A 23,206-nucleotide genomic window follows, 5' to 3' on the forward strand; every position below is an offset into this window, starting at 1 on the left:
TCGTATCTAAGCTTATCTGTCAATCATTTGTTCAGCCCCAAATTTCTCAAACATTAAGTTTGTATTTAACTTGAGGTGGTAAAAGTTGATTATTTTGTTTAGCCTTTTTCAAAATACAAATGTTTCCTTTCTTTTCCCCTTTTTCCCAATCAAACTGTACATTTCATAATGGAATAATACAGTAATATATAAAGTGTGTCATATGATTTTACCACACTTTGTTTTAAAATTACACTGAACAGAAAAATATATTAATGTTATTATATATTATGTTCTAAAGTGTATAACTTAAAATTGTGAGATTTAACAGCAATATATTTGCAATATTTTAAAAAGCCTTTTACTGTATTACTTAATATTCATAAAATGTAAAGCTTTGCATATGACATAAAATAGTTGAACTTGGATAGGATAGGTTTTTTTTTTTACTAATTGTGCAATTTTAAAAAAGCTTTTAAAGACTGTATTTGGGTTCTGATTTTGAAAATATTTAGTGAAGATAATTTATTCATCACAATCACACGTCTGTTCTTTCTCCTAACTAATCATATCATAGTGTCAGATTTGTGAATTCTATAAAGCAATGAATAATATTTCTTACATTTTTTAATGTTTAGGCAGAGCTATTTTGCACATTACTTGCTACTATGTTCTTTTACATTAGCAACATTGCAGATATTTTGGTATGTGGCTGAAAAATACATTGGATATCTGAATTACACAATAGTATTGTAAAGAAAATTAGGGTTGATCTAATGCACATATGAAGGGACTGTTAAGGAGTAACTTGTAGAAAAGGTCCAGTATAAAAATTGAGGCAAACATAAGAAATCTGGAAGGGCTGACAGTTATGAGTAGATGAAAATAAGTAATCCAGATATTGCTAAACCTCAGTTTCCAGCATTGCTCACCATTTCTTATAATGTGTTAAAACGCTGGGAGATGTACTATATGGGCAAATGTTCCTTACTCAAGACTAATCCAATGGTCCTCATAGCTTAATTTTACAACATATAATAAAATTATTTGCTTAATAATGCTGTTATTTGATTTCACTACAATTTGATTCTGTGAAAATATACTGAGGATTGCTATTTTGATGGGAACATAACTATTTTAAACTTCTCTTTTGACTGATTTAGTTATTCTGCTTATATGTTTTGGACTTTTTATCTTGAAGATTAAAGAAACAGGGTTTTTTCCCTATTCCTTCCAAGAAAAAGATCAGATTCTCATTGCATATTCTTAGAAAGAAATCTCCAAATAAATAAATAAATAAAAATCATAGAACATACTGCTGCTTCTTAGCTTAAAGCAAGCAATACTATGACAAGTAGAACTATTATAATTTGGATTCAATGTATGAAGTATATTTGTGTATATGTGTTTGTGTGTGTTGGAAAAAACAAAAGCAATGACAATTTGTCCATTTATTTATTAATTATTTTGACTATGTAAAGAAGAGACAAAAATTGTTTATCTAAAGAAAAAACAGGGAAGTCAACTATCTCATCTATTTGAAAGGAAATTAAGGAAATTGGATCATGCAATATTACTGCCTATACAACAAATTCATATTACTATAACATTCCACTGACCTTATTCTAAATTCAAACAAACAACACAACAATGTAAGTTTTCATGTTGGGACTATTGTTTAGGTTTCCATTTTTTCCAAAAAACTTTGCAGGCAGGGACAAGAATAGAAAAGATTTCAATATGTGGAACCTTGTATATGAACTTTTCTGTGTATTATATGACCAATCTATTAAGATATTAATATACTGAGATGCTATTGAACCTATAACAGTCATTCCATACACACTGATGCACCCCAAGTCCCCATAACCTTGATGTGCAATCATGATATCAATACTTTAACATTTTGTACATAATTGTATATGCACATTTTATCAGACTCTGAGATACTGTAGAAGCAGCAAATTCATAGTTAGAATGCTAAGCTATTTGGACAGAAGGTAGTGAATCAAAATTCGCAAAACTTCTGCTTTCAAAAATAGCCTAAGTGACCTCTTACAATACTCTGACCACTCCATTGCAAGCAGGAGGCAACTCCTGTGAAGAGTGAATTCTGGCAAAGTTCTCTCTTCACAGATGATGCACAGCTTAAGCTATAATGAGTTTTTGGGTTACAAATGCTGAACGCATTAATATTCCTTGATGATAATTATCACAGTATAAGCACCTTTCCCAATGTGAGTAGCGTAAAGCAACTGAAGCAGCATTTTTACTATTTTTGAAACAAGCTGGAAAGAGGGATTTTGTACTTCTCTAACCTGGGATCAACATATATTATAAATATCTCTTCACCTAGGAGTCTATATGTGTACTGAAACATATTTCTGCATTTCATCAATTCACACTCTTTTGAGAGATATTTTCTTATTCTCTTTTGCTGAGCCATGTAAAACTGTAATGTATTTTTAAAATATATACAAATTCTGAAGAGCATTTGGCCCACATTTTATATTTAATATTTAAAAGTATTCCTCTTTTCTTGGCTCCTTAATGACTCATATTTTTTACCAATTTATTACTAAACATTCAGAACATCAAATCAATTTGATAGGAACAAACCAATCAGAAAATATATACATTAAATGGGAAACAGTGGTTTGGATTCAGTGATGCTTTTCAGGCTAATCCTACATTTTCACTGTATATGTAAATCTATTTTCATCTTCACTGATCTAAGATTTCTATTCCACTTGTGCAAATCACTACATCATGCACTGGCTTCGCTAGGCTACGTGTCAATGCTAATTTCGCTAGTTGTTTCATTAGTTCAAGGGACAAAATACATGTGACTCCCTAGATGTAGTTGAATTAGAAATCCCATCACCCATCACTATACAAGACCAGTGACAGGAAGTTGTAATTCAGCAACATCTAGATGACAAAAATTATTGTCTCATTCCCTTAGCTTTTATAGAGATACTTAGAGAAACACTAATAATTCTACTTCATCTGCTAGCAAAATGTCCGATACAGTGCTTGATGATCTTCTATGCTCAGGATGTGTATGCACATAAAAATTAACCAGTCATATTGACACTACATATTTTATTTTTTAAAGGGAAATTTCCTCTGTGATTGCTTGTACTATTCTTTGCATGTATGTAGATCCATCTATACAAATATCAAAACACTATATGTAAGTATGTATTGAAAATATATACTCCACCTTCAAGTGTTTGTGTGTGTGCGCATATATACACAGGTAAGTGCACACATGTAACCGCGTGCGTGCGTGTGTACACGCACACGCGCACACACACACACATCAGGTAATAACACTTACAATGGATTTTTAAAATGAAAATAGCTTTAAAAAGCCAAAATAACTTAACAGGTTATTGTGAGAACAACACGTAACAATAGGTGAAAATCAGCAAACTTTTTATTTTTCTTTCTCTTTGAACATGTGTTCTTCTCATTTTACACATTTAAAACTAAAATTAGCCTGAATTACTTATTTATATTATGATGCATAAAATTAATGTCATTTTTCCTGAAGGGAAAAAGGAGAATCCTATTCACTGCTAATTTGTGGTTTATTCTCCATAGTCACTTCTACAGTATATTAGGAACAAACTATAATACCACCAGCTTTTAATTTGGTTTATAAAGGCCCAACAAAAAATTCTAAACAAGTACCATTTATTATAAAAATTGGCATTAAAAAGTTTCAAACAATAATAGTTATGCACTACAAAATCATCTCAATAGTGTTTTAATAAATTGAATTTTAAGTGATAAGGATACATACTAGATCTATAGTTTTCATATTCATTCAATAAAATTATCAACTACATTTTACCATTCTACCATATGCAACTAACTCAGATTCTTTTATGTTTCAACTAGCTAACAATATTCTCATCATGTTAGAAAATACCTAACTATGTTTTAATCAGCCAATTCCCAAAACTGGACTATACTTATTGTTTACTTCTGCACTTGCAAAGTGTCTTGATATCTTTGTCTGTATGGTTCTTAATATTTAATATTGTTGACTTATTAAAAACCACGAACAGATAATAATATATGTCTGATTCCTTTTCTGTTCAAACTCATACTTGAATACTGCTCTGAATACTGCAGAAGGCCATTCGTCACTGAAACTGATACATTCTGAAAAATACTTCTTGCTAACAAGATAAATGCACTTAAACACCTTCTCTTTATTATAAACATGACTATACATTTATTTTGTTAATTGAACAAAGTCTGTATTAATATGCTTATGGAATCCTCACATTGATAAACTGAACTCCCAGCACAGCACAAAATATGCTAGAGACGTAATAAAAGGTAAATTGAGTGGGAGAAAAGAAAAGGGAACTTAGTACAGACCAATTCATCTTGGTTATTAATACATGGAAACTGTGTGGTTGACCCTTTTATAGGAGAGAAATTCTAAGCCCACCTAAATGCATTTCATAAATGGACAGGGCCATGAAATGTATGATAAAAATACATAGATGAGATCAAATACATTTCAGTAAAGTAATAATGTTATTAAAAAGATTCTAATAACACAGTTTATAGTGATATAGTGTAGACTAGAAATAAAATAAGCAACTCCATTCATAAAGTTTTTTAAAAAAACAAATATCAAAATCTTTCTCCTGAATAGACTGTAGAGCTTGCATTTATTCTGTAAACAACAACGATTATATGTCCTTCCAGTCCTCAGAAGAAACTGTTGATTTTGAAAATGTCTTGTCAGGCTGTTTCAATTACTATTACTACACATTAAAAATTAATTGCTTTAAGGAGTGGATTAAGGTTTAAATTTCAATTCTACAGTGGGTGTGCTAAAAATGACAGCTAAAATTCAATGCTCTCTGGCCCATGATTGGAAGCATGTATGACAAAACACCATGGAACTGGTGTTACTTTGAAGCATTTTTAGATATGATAGCTTATTTAAGGACTAATATCAGCTTTTATTCTGTAGTTTTTATTTAAATTCTACACATTTTCACTGGGAGCAGAAGGAAAAGGAAATAAACAGCTGAATTGCAATTTGGAAATTTGGAATGGTTCATAGGAGCAGAATAAAGTTCAGATTACTGTTTATGTAGAAATTTGTTTGTGTCATATTAATGCATAATATGTATAATCAGACTAGATGACGGTTTATGATTTCACCAAGGAAAGAACACAACGATACTATTTGTTAAACACATGATGCTGCTTGCAACTCTAACAGTATTACTTTTGAAGCATATATGCCGATTATACTTTGATTTCATTAGTAGTCATGTTATGTAAAGATAGATGTTATGTTGCTTCTGGACAGAATGATAACTCAAGATTCTGAAGAATTCTATTTTATTGTAAAATAATTACCACACATATTTTCTTATGCATTTGTTATATCTACTAGCATAGTTGGTATAAATATTATAAATATAGGATAGAAGTATGGAAGTTGAAGACCTGTGATGTAATATCACAAGGCCTATTTTTTTCATTTGCCTCTTGTGTGGATGCCTATGTCGAGCACATTCAAACCAAGAGTCTTGTTATTATTTCTAGCATTCCAATGCTGGTAATGTTAACTGAGAGGAGCATATTGGGAATAGCAATTTACATTCATCACCATTTGATTCCTTTGCAATTAGAAAGATTCTCTAGAATCCTAGCTTATCATTCAAATACAGGAAAGTTTTAGAACTATAGAATCTGAAATGAATGGTATCCATGTAATCTATGAAAGTGTGAAATATGAAGAAAAAGGCAAGTTGGGAATTGTTTCTCTTGAATAGTATCTGCCTGTAGACAGTCAGAAAGATGACTTTGACAGAGATAGGTCAGATCCATTACCAAAGTGATGAATTTGGCTTAAGTCCAGAACAACAGAAGGAATGTAAAAGTGGCTGAAGAAGGCACCTCCCTGAATCACATGAATATAAAGAGTGGGGGTGAGGGTAAAACACAGTCAGACTCATGAGATCCTGCTACTACAGCCAATCTTAATAAAAGTAGTTTTAGCCTCCCTGTGGAGTTGGTTTATTGGTCTGGTCTATGTAGTAGATGTAATGGCATATAGGAATGAGCTTGGAAGACAAATGGAAGATTAGACAACAAGTAACAGTTGAGTCTGCAGAAGAATGGGGCCATGGCAAACTGTCTTTCTTCTATACAGAAGCAAGGGCTCAAATTCTCTATAAAGTATTATTTAGAAAATATACTTTCCTTGCATTAATTTGGGAATATTTCTGAATCAATAATTTTGTTCAGAAGATATATTTCAGGAAGACGTTCACGGAAAAAGGCAAAGGCATATTGTACATATTATGTTTTATCTGTTATTTTAACATAAATGCACTACTTGTAATCAAGAAATAATGAACAACATTCTGAGTGTAGTCAACAAAACTAAAGTGACATCAATAAAGTATCCCCAAAACCACTGAGAATATCAAGTGTTTAGAGATAAACTGTAATTCGAGTGCAAACAAGAGACCAAAACAAACAAACGAAAGAAAAATAATAGAACAAAACCCAGTCCACAACATTTTTAAAGATCCCCTGTGCTGAACTGATGTTCAACTGCAAGTTTGGTAGCAAGAGAATAAAGAAGATGGGAAGTAATAACAACAATAAAAAAATAATCTGGTACAAAGGGACCCCAAGGTGTAGTAGTCATCCCTATGCAACCATCACCCTTCATTGCAATTTACTGATGTTGCTTCATTATAACAAAGCATATAAAGGGGGTGGGGGGGAAATATTCAGATTTGCTATTTAAAGCTACATGATTTGCAGCATTAGCCATTGTAAATACTGACCCAAGACAACAGTTTAACAGGACTTTTCTAAGCAAGGAATAACATCAGAAAAAATCCAATTAAGTGCAAACCTTAGGAGCTGGAGAAGCTTTACTGGAGTGGGAAATTGATAACATTTTGAAAAGCTTCCCATTAAATAATGCAACAGTAACACTGCTTTGATACATTATCCCACCCCAAATTGTGCAATTTGGGGTGGGATTTCTATTTCTATTCTTCTTTTCAGTAATTAATATAGGAAAACTAAAAGGATATGTTTGGATAGGGTATAAAAATTGGTAGTTTTCATGAAAATGTGTTTTAAGATCAACTGTTGAGAAGTGTAGATCTCAGTGCCATTAGTCTCTTTGTAAATGTGCATGTGTTTGTATAGGTGTGTGTGTATGCATAATTGCACCTGCAAAATACACACATCCACACACATCCACACACTATACATTGGTACGTATAGATATGCAGTGTCACTATTTCCATCAACTATTTTAAAATCAAACCGTCTCACATTATTTGCAAGTTGTACTGAAATTTCTTTGGACTGAATAAAAAAAGATAGCCTGATAAGGACTGTTGTAGTCTTCCTGAAAGATTAGTGAAGAAACTGCTGTAAATTTTGGGGTAAGGAACAAATTCCTATTCATCCATACTTTTCTTACTAATAGTTAGCATTTATTCCATTATTACAATGATCTAAATTCATAGCAATTTTCTAGCTATAAAGGATTGCTTCCTGAGGGATAAAAATATGTGATTAACTTGCAAAATCAAGAATTAAGAGACTTGGTCAAGACTACAGGATAAATCAGTATAAAACCTGTTAAGTGCAACTAAGACTTGCTTATCCTTTTCATACTACAGATTCTTCTATGTTGAGAATTTGTAGGATACTGTTTGAAATGAAGGAAAACAATAGAAGAATATCTCAGCAAAAATGCCTAATGTTCAAGCAAGCTCTAGAAAATATATGTGAATTATGCAAAAGTATAAAATTTTAAATCCAAAAATAAAGGTTCGAACTATATTGATTTAAAATCACACTTTTAAATAAATCATTAGTAATTTTTTTCTGAACATTTAACTTAAAGAATTTCATAAAGACTTCAAAGTTGATGTAATTTGGAGGAATATCTGTAGGATTTTCATCAACATAGTAATAATATCAGGGTTTTACTAACTGCAGTTTATCTGGGAGTAAAGGTCTATATATATCTGTCTCTTGTCTGAATGCAGGATAACCTCTTAGAGCTCAGACTGTGTTTCTATTCTAAATATAGTAGATTCGGGTATCATCAAAGTGCTGGAAAAATTTAGCTATTTAAGAAATATATCTTTATCTGAAAAAGTTAGGGACAGTATTTATGGAATTTGCAACTTGATATATAAAATAATTGGGGTGGGTACCAAGCACCTAAAATCAGAAACCTGCCTATCCCATAGAGAAAAGTGAATGGATCTGTCTTGCACAGATAACCCTATGATAATAGGTACTTATTGCTAGCCATGACCTATGACCTTACTTGCAAATAAATTACTTACTATCATAGGTGCTTATTTGTAAGTAAGGTTACAGAACATGGCTAGTAATCTATAGCTGTAAGGCTGAAACATAAATTCTTGATCACAGAAAACACACAGTTGGGTTCTTAACAAAAAATAGCACTTGGAATCTACTTATTTGACACAACCTATCTTGAAAAGCATAGGAAATATTGTGGTTTCTCTTTTCCTTCAATCCACATCTTAAGCAAGCTAATTGGAAAAACTGAGAATCATGTGGCAACCCATTTTAGCCCATGCACCCTATTCAAAATGATGTTTTTCTGCCAAATAATTTCCCTTTCTGGACAGATAGTTCACTAATTTGGATTGATGGGGGAGAAATTTTGGGTGTTTAGGTCCAGGAATGTGTGCACATCTGCACATGCAACCCCTGAACTGCCAACAGTATGCAACCTGTGATACTATAAAAGTCATCACAGTTCTTTGTCCATGAGAACATATCAAGACTGTGTACACCATCTATGAAGGGTGGGGAAGGTGAATCAGAATAACAAAAGCAGCACTTCAGTGTTGTGATACAATGTTTTGTGACATTGCCCCATCTCCCGCAAAGGTGAAACTTGTGGCACAATGTTTTAATCCTGCTTGCATCATTCTAATGAAACCAGCAAGCCTCCTGCTTAGCACTTTGTGGCTGAGGAAGGTCAATGTTGGAGGTGGAAACTTTGGCAGAAACATGAGATAGAACTATTTCAAATAGCAGAACATTTTATTATTTACAATTAGCTATTATCAGACACAAAGAAATTATCTTTACCTGCATATAACTATCAATTTTTGAATTCTTGCTTTAATATTATCCAAAGCCTATTTTGCATTCTACTTTTGTCCTATGTCAGGGGTCGGCAACCTAAAACGGTGAAAGAGCCACTTGGACCCATTTCCCTCACAAAAAAAAAAAAAAACCCAAAAAAACCCTGGGAGTCGCAAAATGTAACACACGTAACGGGGCGTGATTCTGAATTGAGTGCACTGACCAAAACGCGAGGTAAAAATATGGTAAATGAATGACACTTCCTTCCCCAACAATCACAGAATGGTACTTCATCCCCTCTTGACAATCTTGACTAAGACGCGAGGGGGCGGCACAAATGATTTCAATGAAATCATTTTCATGGGTATTGCCAGCGCAGAACACGGATAAAGGCCCGCCCAGGGAAGACTTACTGCAGGATGAGGCCAAGCGGGATTTCGTCGCTTCACTTTGGCAACAGCACGAGATGAAAGGTCCGCTGTGATTTGTGTTCTCTCATAACCGTGGAGATAATGCCCCGCCTCTTCTCTCCCATGGAATCACCCCCGTTCGCTTCACCCAATCAACGGTTCCTGCGCGACCCCTCCCACAAAAGAGCTGGTTAACAGCCGAGCGTGAGGGATCTTCCCACCCGTAAAATGCTTAGGGGGCTTCATTAACGGTCTTAAATGTTTTAAATTTAACCGACTTTTAGGGGAATTCTCAGCTTCTTAAGGAGCTGATCCTGGGCGGAAGTTATGTGTGGGTTAAACAGGCGCAACTGACTTGAAGCCCCAGCATCGGCTTGTAATATTGCCAACGACGGAATCCCTCATTTGTTCAGTGGCTTCAGTGAGGGTTGAGGGGCAACGTTATGCATACCACACGGAGGAAGTCTCGCTGATTTCACAGAGTCTGATTTCTTGGTGTGAATATTTAAAACTCCTCAATGCCTCTGATTTGAATTCTGCCTCAACAGAGGCTTGCAAACTCGGTTCCTGCCAGGGAAGCAGCACCTTTTGGGACGGGCTCTGAGCAATTGCATGCTTCGGGGAAGGAGCTTCCCTGGCAGGAGCCAAGTTTGCAAGCCTCGTTGGCAAGCTGGGAAAACTGAAGGTCCAGAGGGTTCCCTCCTGATGCAGAGCTGCAGTGCCTGGTCCTGGGCTGACGGGGGAAGGGGTGGGCGGTATCCAGGGCTTAAAAAGTCCTCCAGGACATGCTCGCTCCCCAGCCGCAGGAGAAGGGGAGACACAGGCTCTCCACCCGGGCAGGCAGGCCAGAAAAATCCTGAAAGCAGGAGGGAATCCTCCGGACCTTCAGTTTTCCTGGCTTGCCAACAAGGCTTGCAAACTCGACACCTGCCAGGGAAGCTCCTTCCCTGAAGCATGCAATTGCTCAGAGCCCATCCCAAAAGATGCTGCTTCCCTGGCATTTTTTTTTTTTTTTGGCACTGCACGTGGCTGGGAGCCACAGGAGACGGCTGAAAGAGCCACATGCGGCTCCGGAGTCATGGGTTGCCGACCCATGTCCTATGTTAATGACTATGCTTTCCATCAGGTATTAAGCTTAATGCTTTTATTGCTGCATCACAGATAACTCTGCCTGTTTTATATGATGATGTAAATACTACAAACTAGGTGGAGCACATTTCTTTTCTTAAATAAAAAAGGCAACAGGAATCCTCAAAGAATAATACAGTATCACCTTACTATTATGTGGAACAGAGTTAAAAAAAAAATCTAAGCAAGAATCACTGAATATGTCACTGTTTAATTTGTGCTCCATGAGCCTCATTAACATTGCTCAAGTTTCTGATTATCATATCCAAAATATTAAGACATAAGTATGAAGGTGCGTATAATTGGATATTAACCAGGACATATGTGACTGAATAGGAGATAGGGCCTTCCTTACATTAACCCTGATACATATTAATTGCCAATTACTGAAATAATCCCTCCTCCACACAAAAAAACCCCTCTGTATCTGTATCTGTTATGGTGCCTAAGCCCCTTTAAATAAACAAAATAATTTGAAATAACTGGATAAGAAAAAAAGGAAAGTTTTATTCTGAAGTTGGCTTAATTTACAGAGGTCATAGAATGATTTTTTTTTCTTATGATCAAAATTAAAATCTAGTGTTTCCCCCAGCAACAGATGAGAAATTTATAAAATGACTTAAAAAGAATATGATTATTGGAAGAAGAGCCAAATAGATGAAGAAAATGAACAAAATCTGTGTTCTCCTTTCCTCTGTATTGTTTTCAGCCCCTAATGCAGAACTATCATACAGCTCTTTAGGGGATCTCCACAGGATGTTCGTTTTAAGAAATTAGAGGTGCTGCTTCAATGCACCTGATCCTCCCAGTGTAGAAGCATAGTTTTTTTTTTTTTAATTCCAAACTGGTTGTCTGCCCACCTACACAAATTATAAATCCCACCATGATCCAGTGCAGCCAAGCAATCTGTACCTTTGGCTTGTTTTTTCTTCCTGTAAACGATGCTTAACGGAAACAATACCGCAGCTATCGGTTGTGTACTACAACATCTAATGGAACATGAGAAAATGCTAGGAGGGACATATTTGTTTTTCTTCCAAATATGAATATTTCAATTGCATCCTATGTGAATATTTAAATGGATGATCTGTGCAAGTGAAATAATTCTAGAATCCACTTGTTCTGTTTTTCTTCTTACCAAGTTAATCTGGCAGCCTTAAGAGAAACTATGTGTCTGTTTGTACATGAATAAACAGAAGTATATTCATATTCAAACAAACACGTAAACAGTATTCCCAACATTTTCATGCAATGTGAAGAAGTCAGTATACTTTGGAAACACAATGCATAAGAAGGTCAGTATCACTGATGATTCCAATGTATACAGAATGTAGATATGGACAATCTACTTCTAGATAGTTTGATGATGTTACCTGAGACTGATAGGACTTTATCCAAAATATCTGAAGGACACATAAATGCCTACTTCATTTTCAAATATTACATATAGGAAGAAAAAATAAATTCCACAGTAATTTTGTTGTAGAAATGGTGACTATAGAAAAAATAGAATAGAAAGCAGAGAAAGAACTATTGCTAAAAGAAACTACAAATTCAGTGGCTTAAAAAAATAATGCATATTAATTATTGTAGCTGTACAAGGTTATTTGATTGTTAAGCTATCAGTTCTTTCCATATATTTTCAGGCATGAAGTGGGAAATCTCTGCTTCACATTTCAACATTTGTTTGCTTTAAATATAAGCTTTAATTTTAATCAAGGAAATGATCTAGCAGAGGAAGTTTGTAGCCTTTTCTAGGTTTACTCAGATATACAGCACATTAGAAGAGTGCCTGTAAGCGCCCCCCCCCATGGGATCTTGACAGTTTTGGAGAGAACTTAGAGGCAGAAAATAGCATAGGAAAGGGTTAATCTTCCTTGGACTAGTTCCTCAAATAATTCTGACTATAATCTTGGTTTAAAATAAACTCAAAAGTAGAATGAGATATGAACATGGTCATTATACCTGTTTCAAGCTGAATTATAACATTGTATTTGCTGTATCAAGTTAAAAAGCCTGACATAATTATGCAGAAATTATCTTTAATGCATATTCTTTGGCATGAATAACAGGTAAATCCACATTATCTCTATCACTTGTTTTTTTTCTCCTCTTGATTTACTGATCTTAACTTAGTAAACCTTAAATAATGGTTATCTAAATACATAATTACATATATGAGCAAGAAGTCTTTTTTATCAACAATTATGCTAGAGAAATACACAACATTTCAATGGCTCTTCATTAGCAAACAAATCAACAAGTGATATTTTAATGCATGACTTTATTCCATCTCTGCAGGGACCATAGTTGAGAGTGTGATGTACAGTACAGAGAAAGGAATCATCAGCCACAATGTCCCAGGGCTCTTTCCATTGAGGACTTCTCAGCCTTTGCTTAAAGAGTGCATTTAATTGACTGATAGACAGTAGCTTCTTTGTTCACAGAAGACAGCGAAGTAATGGCAGCTTGAAAATCGTACCATCTATAGGGTCTCCTGAGACTAGTAACAGGGGGATATGTGTCAGGAATAAATAAATAATCTAATTATTAAGCCACTTCCTGTCAAGTTAACTCCAATTTGTTGGCTTTTGAAGGCAACAAAATGAGGCATTTTTCCTCATTATGCTTCTCTTTTTATACTACTGGTAATCACAGGCGGATTAAAGGGTGCCTATTGGTGTTTTTTTTTTGTCAAGGAACTGAGAAGCAGCCAACAGTATAGAAAAACAGAGTTGGGGTTAGAAGAAATTTCATGCTTGTCTCCTTTCCAGCTCCCTAACAGCCCACACTGCTGCCCCATACAGTGCTGCCAGCTGTACAGCAAATATGTACCCCTCCAACTGCGGCCTACCAGGCCACGAGTACCATCCTGAGAGCTGCAAGATGCCTCACAATCTTGGCAGGTAGCTACTGCTGTCATCGGCAGAAAATTCTAAAGGTGACCTACGAAACCTCCTTAGCTCACAAAGGCAGCAATAGCCACAGCTCAGGTTTAACACAGATACACACACACACACACACACAGAGAGAGAGAGAGAGAGAGAGAGAGAGAGAGAGAGAGAGAGAGAGAGAGAGAGAGAATCATTCTCTCTTGCCTGCTTTTCTTCAGAAGAAAACAACTATAGCAATAGGCAGCGACTTAAAATCATATGAACAATGCAGCCAGGGGAGGGGACTATTTTTGCCATGACAATTCATCCTCTTTCATTTTAAAGAAGATGCACTCTACACATTTCATTTTCAGCAAAACAGAGAACTGCCTTGTCCTGAAATGTACTTTTACACCATGGGGTTATTTCAATATCTAAAAATGTGAAAATTGTTCCATAAGAAATCCATCTAATTATTAATTAGATTTCTCCATTAGGAAGCTTCCAGACACAGTTTTATTTTTGTTAAAGAGAACCTGCCATTCCAGTCTGACCAAGGGAAAGAGAAGCCAATCTAATATCAAAACTCAGAGAAGCAATCCATAAAGGGCTCTAAAAGCACCAAAAATCTGCAAGGATCTTTGTTTCAGCCTTTCCTCCCTTTAAGTGCTTTCACCCTGCCTGTAACATTTGGAAATTGTAAATGTTACCTGGGGGCAAGAGCCATGGAAGCAGTCAGCTAGTAATAACTAATGCTGTTTTTATCTTTCTATTTAAGCCAAACAGAACAGATTATAAATCACTTTTACTGTGTGTGTGTGTTTCTGTGCAATACAATGTGATAATATACTTACCATTACTGGAAAGAAAAAACCAAAAATCTTGACATGTCAGAAAGGTTTGTTATTTCAAAGCTCAGTTCACTGCATCCTGATGCTGTTATCAAACCCAGTCATCCTGGTAAAGCTTGTTCAAATGTATCAGAAGCCATGGTGGAAACATTTGTGGGGGGAGGGATGGTTATGTGGGAAGCGAGAACTGAAAAACAGCAATATTACCACATTTTTCCGTCTATAAGACGCACCGTTGTATAAGACAGCCCCCAATTTTCTAAACAAAAATTCAGAAATCAACATTTTAAATATTAAACAGACCACATCTATAGTGCAGTAAAACAAGTGGGCATACCATCACACAAGGGAAGTGACTTCCTCCAATCAGATGGCGTTCTGTGGGCTTAGTCCCGCCCATCCCCTTGGCCATCACTGTACTGAGGCGGCTTCCTGGGGCCTCATGCGGCTTCAGCCTGAGCTGCGCTGGTGAAAAATGTGTCATAAAAGGCGTCTTCAGTGGGACCGGTGACATCCTTTGGGCAGTGCGATCCTCTAGCACCAGGTGGCATCTCGGGCCAGCTTTCTCCCATCCAGGCGGCATCTCAGGCCAGCGATATTCTCCTGCACCAGATGGCATGGCAGCGGCATGTAAAGAACCCACACAGGTATGCCCTGGGCTGCGGAGGTTACCATTATTTTTTCATCTATAAGATGCTGCACTTGTATAAGACGCACCTGATTTTTGAACAGTGTGTTTGCAGGAAAAAATAGCGTCTTATACATGAAAAAATACGGTATTTTGGGGAGGTATAAACTGGTTGTGTATATTTAGGTATAACTTGATTTTCCCAAACAAACATATTTAACTTTGTATGTCACTTTACTACAAAATTATTTTTTGGGTAAAAACATTAATGGTAGTAACACATGAGCAGCGTGTGTGTGTATATATATACATACATACATACATACATACATACATACATACATACATATATATATATATATATATACACATACATACATACATATATATATATATATGTCTCACTTTATTATTTTTAAAGCTAACTCAAGGCGATGAACATACCGAATACTTTTTCCTCCTCTTTTCCCCACAACACCAGTCCTGTGAGTGGGGTTGGGCTGAAAGAGAGTGACTGGCCCAAAATCACTTTTGCTTACATGAAGCAAAAGTGATCAGAGTCTCATTGGACAAGTGCTGTCAAGATTTTTGCTTCTGCAGAGCCTCTGCTTAAGACAAGAACTTTTTCCTGAAGAAGTCTGTGCAAACTGTGCTGGCATCTGCAGGATGGATGCAACAATGGAAGATTTACACTATTGGTGCCACCTTGGTTTCTAGAAGCAAATTCCAAAATTGGGGTGCTATAGGAAAGTTATTACAGTACTTGCACCCCACATTATACAGTAGACCCTTCTCTATTGGGAGAGGTGCTTCCCTAAATTTCTTCCATATTAAATTTTTGTGTAAAATCTAAGCTATCTATGATTAGGATATAGCAGTAAAATAAAAGATGGACAGACATTTACAAAATATACATGAAGGTTCCTGACCTTAGGGTTTAAAATATCAAATGATTTTAAATACAAGGAATGGTAATCTGTTTATACTGGTATATGTCCTTTTTGAGCCACTGCAATTATTTTTGGTTAAACTGTGCATATCCTTTAAACCTATACCTATTTAGTATCTGCTTCACTGGCACTTTGAATCAGTTTTCAGTTATAGTCAGCAAATCCCCCCTTCATACAAATTCATGCTAAACAGTAACACTTCATTTTACATAAGTTTTATCTGATGTCCCCACACAAAGCTGCCAGCTGTACAGCAAATCTGCAGCATGCAAACTGAGACTGACTAGGCCATAGGCTCCATCGTGCCCTCTGTTAGGCTCCTTGCTGGCACTGGCAATCATTCCTTGCTGTCACTGTTGTCGTCTCTGCACACTGCACAGAACTTAGAATCATCTGATTATTAGAATTTGTGGTCCACATTTCATTTTATCCTTTTTTTAATCTATCCCCAGATCACACATTTGTTTAAATGTTTTGGCTGGTTTACAAATCATGCAGCCATCTGCACAGTAGGTGTAACACTATTTTTTAGATCAAAGTTATATTAGAAATCAACAGAGATAAAGTCATTCAAAATGTTTTGGTGTTTGTTATTCTCTAAGAACTCTAGCTCTATAGCTCTAAGAAAAAATAGAATTATCTACAAATCGATGAACATCTATGAAAAACAACACCCAGCAGAACACAGAGCTTGCTCCATTACCTACGTTAATACCATGACAGCTGAGGAGAGATGACCTGGCCCACTTCTCAACTCTCCTGTACAGATGGCTATTAAAGAGAAAGTATGCCTTTTCTATGGTCCAGGCAGAAACCCTTTATGAGCTTTTCAAATAAGCCAGCATTGCCCACACGAGGGTAACTTCCTGTAGTATTAAACAAAGCAGACTTCATTTTTTTCCCTCAGCATTTCATGAAGCAAATGACAAATAAATGAGATAAAGGATCATCCTGGAATTCTGCATTTATAGTCCCACATTATTGTTAAGTTACTGAAAAATATAAGTATTAAAAAGTACAGCAGTTTTTTTAAAAAAAAACATTAAAATCAAAAGAGAATGTATTACTTTGGCTACTATTTCATCTGAAATTAAATTCAGCTTTAAAAAATAAAGTATCATTTTTTCCCTACATAAGCCAATTGCCAGAAATTACTAGACTTATATGTGATACTGAATTAAGACATCTACTAAATTATCTACATCCATCATTTGCACCGACTGGCTCCAGATTGGCACAGAAGACAAGGCTGTATATTCTTCCATTATTTATTCAACATATATGTGAAAAATATATTAAGAGAGGATGAGTGTAAAGATGATTGTGATATAAGAAAAATCTATAACCTTCCCTATGCTGATGACACTACTCTGACAGCTAAAAATGCAAAAGATCTCCAAGTTCTAGTAATAAAAGTCAAAGATTACAGTGAAAAAATGGAACTAAGATTAAATATAAAGATGATGATATTTTCTATTGGAGTTAGGTTTTCGCATAATATATTTGAAGTCGGGTAATTTGAGTCTGATTATTTGTGTCTTGAGTGAGAACCACAGCCAATCACAGAACTGACAAGATACAGAAGTGGTAGATAGTTTCTGCCTTTTAGGATTAACCATCAACAGTAAAGGAATCAGAAATCAAGAAATACCTAGATTAGCACTTGGTAGAATAGCCATGAAGGCCTTGGAAAAGATATCCAAATGCTATGATGTCTCTATATCTTCCGACAAAGATCGGAATGTTGCAAGCAATTGGATTTCCTGTGACACTATGCAAAGGAAAGTGGGACTCTGAAGAAGCAGAATAGAAAGATATTGATCCTTGTACTTTGTTGTTGAAAAAACCTCCTAAGAATATCATGGGCAACCAAGAAAACAAAGAAGTAAACCACTGAAGAAATCAACTCAGAGTTTTCTTTCAAAGAACAACTTATCATATTTGGGAGATACAAAGACACAACTAATGCTGGGAAAGGGAAAGAAAGAGAAGAACAGGAAGATCGACAGCATGGTGGATAGACTCAAATTAGAGTGTGATAAGTGCACCAATAAAGGGCCAGGTTAAAGAAAGAAAATCAAGGGAAAAATTCAACACTGACTTGATCACACACAATCAATCAGTCATTTTAATGATAAATATTATTTATACAATATGCACCGTTTTCACAAAATACATCAATAGAAACAAAAGTAAATATGGATTACTGCAGGCACATATAAACTGGCTGAAGAATGAGCTACGTTCCTAGTTTTAACTTTGATTCTTTTTCAGCCTGTGTAAAAACCAAGCTGTGTAAAAACTTTTCCTGATTAGTAAAACAGGCAAAGCATTCAGAGTGGCAGTAGCATGAAAACAGAAAAAAAATCTTCATCCATCACCATATTTTCAGTCAATCTATAGTGTCCCCCTTATTTTAAATCTAAATTATTTGAGGGAAGAAACTTTTTTCCAGGTTAATTCATAATCATAATTACAGTTCTCCAGTTTGGATACTCTGGAACTGAGCTTAATTTTCAGAGGGAAAAAGCATTGTTCCTCAACTGTGCAAAGTGAGATCTCTGAAGCCATGCACAATAATGATTTCAGTGTGCCTTTGCGTAACTGGAAGGATCTTGGCATTACTAAAAAGCATTAGAAAATGGGTGGAGGGGTTTGCCCATAAATAAATGATTAAGTAAAATAGATACCATATTTTCCGGCGTATAAGACGACTTTCTAAAGCATGCAAATCAGCACCGAAGTCGGGGGTCGTCTTATACGCTGAATTGTCTTATACACTGGAAATTATGATAGTTTCCAGCGTATAAGATGACTTTCTAGGCATGCAAATTGGCGCCGAAGTCGAGGGTTGTCTTATACGCCGAGTTGTCTTATACACTGGAAATTATGGTAGTTTCCAGCGTATAAGACGACTTTCTAGGCATGCAAATTCGCGCCGAAGTCGGGGGTTGTCTTATACGCCAAGTTGTCCTATACGCCGGAAAATACTGTATCTATTAATTCTAAGATAAACATTATTTGTTGGAAGAAAAAAATGTGAAGTTTTTTTATCCCATTACATAATCCCCACTTTTTACATAATTTTTATTATTACAATTCCATGAATACACCTATACTATTAGGATTGTTATTGCCTCTATCCCTTTTTTTGTCACTTTGATCAGACTTCAGTGGTGAATATGAACTTCTATTTTATACAGCCAGTGACATACAGTTTTGCTTACTATGTTTCATGAAAGAGTTTTCTATGGCTGTTTGGAATATATTAACCTCTTCAAAGACTTTAATACAAGTGTCTATAATTTTAGAGATATAGTATTAATTGGACTGACTGGTGATTGATATTATTGCTCAAATGTTATTAGTCTGAAAAAGTATAATAAAATAGTTGTTCATCACCATCACTCAGTATTATCTGACAATTGTACAATCTAAGCACTTATGGAACTACACTTACCTGTTAGACCTCACAATTTATATTGGAAGATTCCTTTTGCAAGATTAGAATCCTCCAAAACTATAGTGAGATGAAAAGATGTAAACAGGGAAACATTGGGCTAAATAGATGTTAACATTTAATGAACTTCACACTGTATTTCTTTAAATTAAACATTTTTGCCTAGGCTAAAAGCCAGGTTTTACCTCTAACAATACAACATAGATAATTCGAAACCATAGACAATATGTTTGGGAAATGTTTAGTATCTGATGCATTTGTTGATACTGGTCATTCCATCATTGTTCCTCTAGCCCATTACCTGACATTTCTCGGAAGGTGAAAATGTACAGCATGGCTAACAATATGTAAGTTCTTTTGAGACTTTGAACAGAACTGTATCAGGACTTTGATCTGTTGAACAAACATGAATGGAATCTAAGTCATGGTAAATTATATCTGGAACAGTACTGCTGTTATTGCTCTTATTCTAAAATAACCATATGAGAGTGGTATTAAAACAAGATGCCTATTTTATATCATAATATATTTAGGTCATAGCATGTTACAAATATTACATGCTCTAATTTCCAGAATAGGCTTTATCTTCCAAATCACAATGATCAGTTACCGCAATACAATTCACACTTGACATGGTAGTAGTACAGTGTAATTGGGCACTATTAATAAAAAGAACCCTAGGTTCTTCAGGTAGCATAATAAATCTAGATTGTATGAAATTTCTTATCTGTGAATAGAGAGCAACTTGTAGAATAAAGATAGGGCAACTTATCAACAATGTAACATTTCTCTAGCAAAATTAAGGAGCCAGATATATTAAATACACACGTTCTGGCAAGATTCACACTCTGCAGTAATTCCTAATGTGATCTGCTTGATACTGTTTTATCATAACATGTGATCTCAACTATTATGCTACAAAGCATCATCTTATGGCATCAGTCAATACAGTGTTGCTTTGGGGGATGGAGGGTGTCTACTCCAGGTACCTGCAATAAGGATGGTTCTGCCAAAGACACAAGGAGGCTAATTTTGAAGCAGCTAGAAGTGAGTGTTGAAGAAAATCATTGGTGTCAATGTGTTGGGCAACCGTTTGGCAGCAGCACAGCAATAATAGAGGAAAAAAAAATGTGTATTCAAGTTAGTTTTGACTCCTAGTGACTGCCCTCTGCAATTCTCTTGGCATGATTTTGGAAGTGGTTTGCTTTTGTGTTCTTCCTAGACCTGAAAGAGATTGATTGGCCCAAGGTCACCCAGCTGGCTTCTTATTTAATGAGGGACTAGAACTTATAGTCTCCCAGTTTCTAGTCTGACTCTCAGGTGTGTGTGTGTGTGTGTGTGTGTGGCACGTGTGTGTTAATAATCTATCTGTTCATTCCAGGTGTCAAATATCCTAGGTACATTACTGATTCAATATATGATCCCAGCTACTGAGGCTAGTTTTGAAGACATGGCTAAAACACATAATGTGTGTCCCTTAATGTATTTTACTGACCAAATCTTGCCAAATTTATTTCAACAAATAATTTAATGCAAAATATGGTTGAAATGATGCATTTTGATTTAATATGATTAAATATATACAACATTACACCAAAGATGCATCACTGCTTTTATTTTTTCTCTCAGAAGTTAGCTTCTATAAGGTGATATATTTTTCACTTTCAAATCCAAGGAAGTTACTCTTAACAATGTAAAGTAAGAATTAAAACATTAAAAGGAAGGCCAAAACAAAAAGGTACACCAAAGTATATTCTATAGATCAGGGGTATCCAACTGCTGGCCCATGGGCCAGACGTGTCACGTAGAAGCCATGCCCACCCCATTGCCGGAAATGGCACAACTGTCCCGATACGTTGCGCAACGTCACGTGACATCACGAGTTTGACATGTCTGCTATAGATAATAGATATGAGATGGTTAAGTGTACTGTATTCAGTGATGTTCACAGAGGATATAAAAAAAAATCAAAATAGTGAGTGAGAAAATGTAATTGAAACTTCACACTATTTTACAATCAGGTGATACATGCTAAAAAGAGGAGAGGTTTTGTGTATTCATTCCTATCATTGACATGTTAAAGTTTTCTCATGGACGTCCCTGTCTTAGTCTTTTGAAAGATTCTGGTTCTCTAAAAGATCTTATAATTTATTTGTACTCATTTAGTCTAAATTCAGCCAAATGTCTCTATATATTTATTACATGTACATGTTAGGTCTCTTTGTACTGGCTACTTAAAAAGTTCAGAAGCATTCTAGATTAAAAACTAATGTCATGTATTAGCTAGATTTAGAGATTGGTATAGTTAACCAGTATCTGTACCTTGACCAGTTTACAAATCTTAATGAATGCTGTTTGATAAAGCACTTTTGTCCTCTGCTATCTTACAAGTTTGTTATCTCACAGGATTTATTATGTTGATGTTTGAACAAAAGAAACTCATCTACATGTGAAAAAGTAATTAATAATTAAAAAGTCTACTAGCTGGTTCCCAGACTTTTACATTGTTTTCTTACTTTATCTTTTTGATAACACAAATTCTGCTGCTACGACTATATAGTAATATAGAGCTACAGATCCATAAAGGAGAATCTTTGTAACTCGGTGTTGAAATGAGAGCTCCTTGGTTGTTTTCTTGCAGATATTTCATTACCCAAACTAGATAACATCATCAGTGCTAATAAAATGTCTGCAAGAAAACAACCAAGCTCAGAGAGTGCCAAGGACCTCTCATAGAGCTACAGACTCTGAAAAACAAAATACTTTATCATCTACTACAGAAGCATAAGAATCTTTGTATTATACATATGGAGCCACAATTTATCCCACTTCTTATTAAAGTTAAGGTTAGCATTCACATATTATCATGTCAATAGCAGTCCAGGATTTTATTCTGGTGTAATTTTGCTTATAGGCTATATATTCTAAGTACATTTTAAATTTTCAATTCCATACCTTCTAGTTAGATAACCTTGTGGAAATACTAAGAAAATTACTGTTAAAAATGTTGATTACATATTTTGAGCATTATTCGTAGCAGATCTTGGCTATTTTCTTAATTAAATATATTATTTCATTTTCTTGAATATTGTTCTAGAGGGTTTTCAGGCTGTTCAAGTACTACATAGACTCCTATTTTATGACCAATTGAATTATTTACGTTTGTTAGTCACAAAACTTGCCAATTTTGTTGTTGGTATCATGGTACTTGAGCAGCACTCAGTTGTGTCATTATCATAATAATTTCTGAAATTAAAACCTGCCTAAAACTCTGTGGAAAGCTAACAACCAGTTCATTAACCATTCCTGTTAGTTTTCAATAATGCAAAAATGATTAGAAGTTTAATTTGTTAATCACCTGTGTTTTGACTGGCAGTAGTATATGATTCTCTGCAGAAGTCTAAACTAGCCCTTGCAGAAAATAAAACATGCTAATGCTTTATCAGGCCTAATAATATTTTTTTAAAAAAAGTTATCACACCTGGGTAAATCATTGACGGTTATACAATTAATTTCTCCTTAACTCAATTTAATTTTAGAGGCAATGATGAATACATCTAGGAGAACAGTCTATCATCAATAAGATTTAGTACTTCACTCACCAATCATGTGGTTTGCAACATGAACCTGGATATCCCACTCATTGTAGAAAACCATCTGGCACTTGATGCACTGATAGGTCTTTTTCTAGAGAAAACAAGGGTGAAGGTCTTAATTAAGCAACTTGAATATTCTCACTCTCAACACTTATGTGAAAAATACCAAGATGAT

The 23,206-nt window shown here is 35.2% G+C and overlaps 1 protein-coding gene across 8 annotated transcripts in view; it reads right to left on the bottom strand.

Annotated features, from left to right (window-relative positions):
* ZNF521 (zinc finger protein 521) overlaps positions 1-23,206 on the bottom strand; it is a 292,154-nt gene that overhangs the window by 122,650 nt on the left and 146,298 nt on the right. For all 8 annotated transcript variants that reach the window (XR_005554885.1, XM_039328617.1, XM_039328616.1 and 5 more), the window contains one exon: positions 23,038-23,122. Coding sequence is in view for 7 of the 8 variants with exons in the window: in XM_039328617.1 (XP_039184551.1) it covers positions 23,038-23,122 (85 nt within the window). In the remaining variant the exon portion in view is untranslated. The remainder of the gene's footprint in view (positions 1-23,037; positions 23,123-23,206) is intronic.

The sequence above is a fragment of the Crotalus tigris genome, unplaced genomic scaffold (genome assembly GCF_016545835.1).
Source record: "Crotalus tigris isolate CLP2741 ecotype Arizona unplaced genomic scaffold, ASM1654583v1 scf7180000024382.2542628, whole genome shotgun sequence".
Classification (NCBI taxonomy): Eukaryota; Metazoa; Chordata; class Lepidosauria; order Squamata; family Viperidae; genus Crotalus; species Crotalus tigris.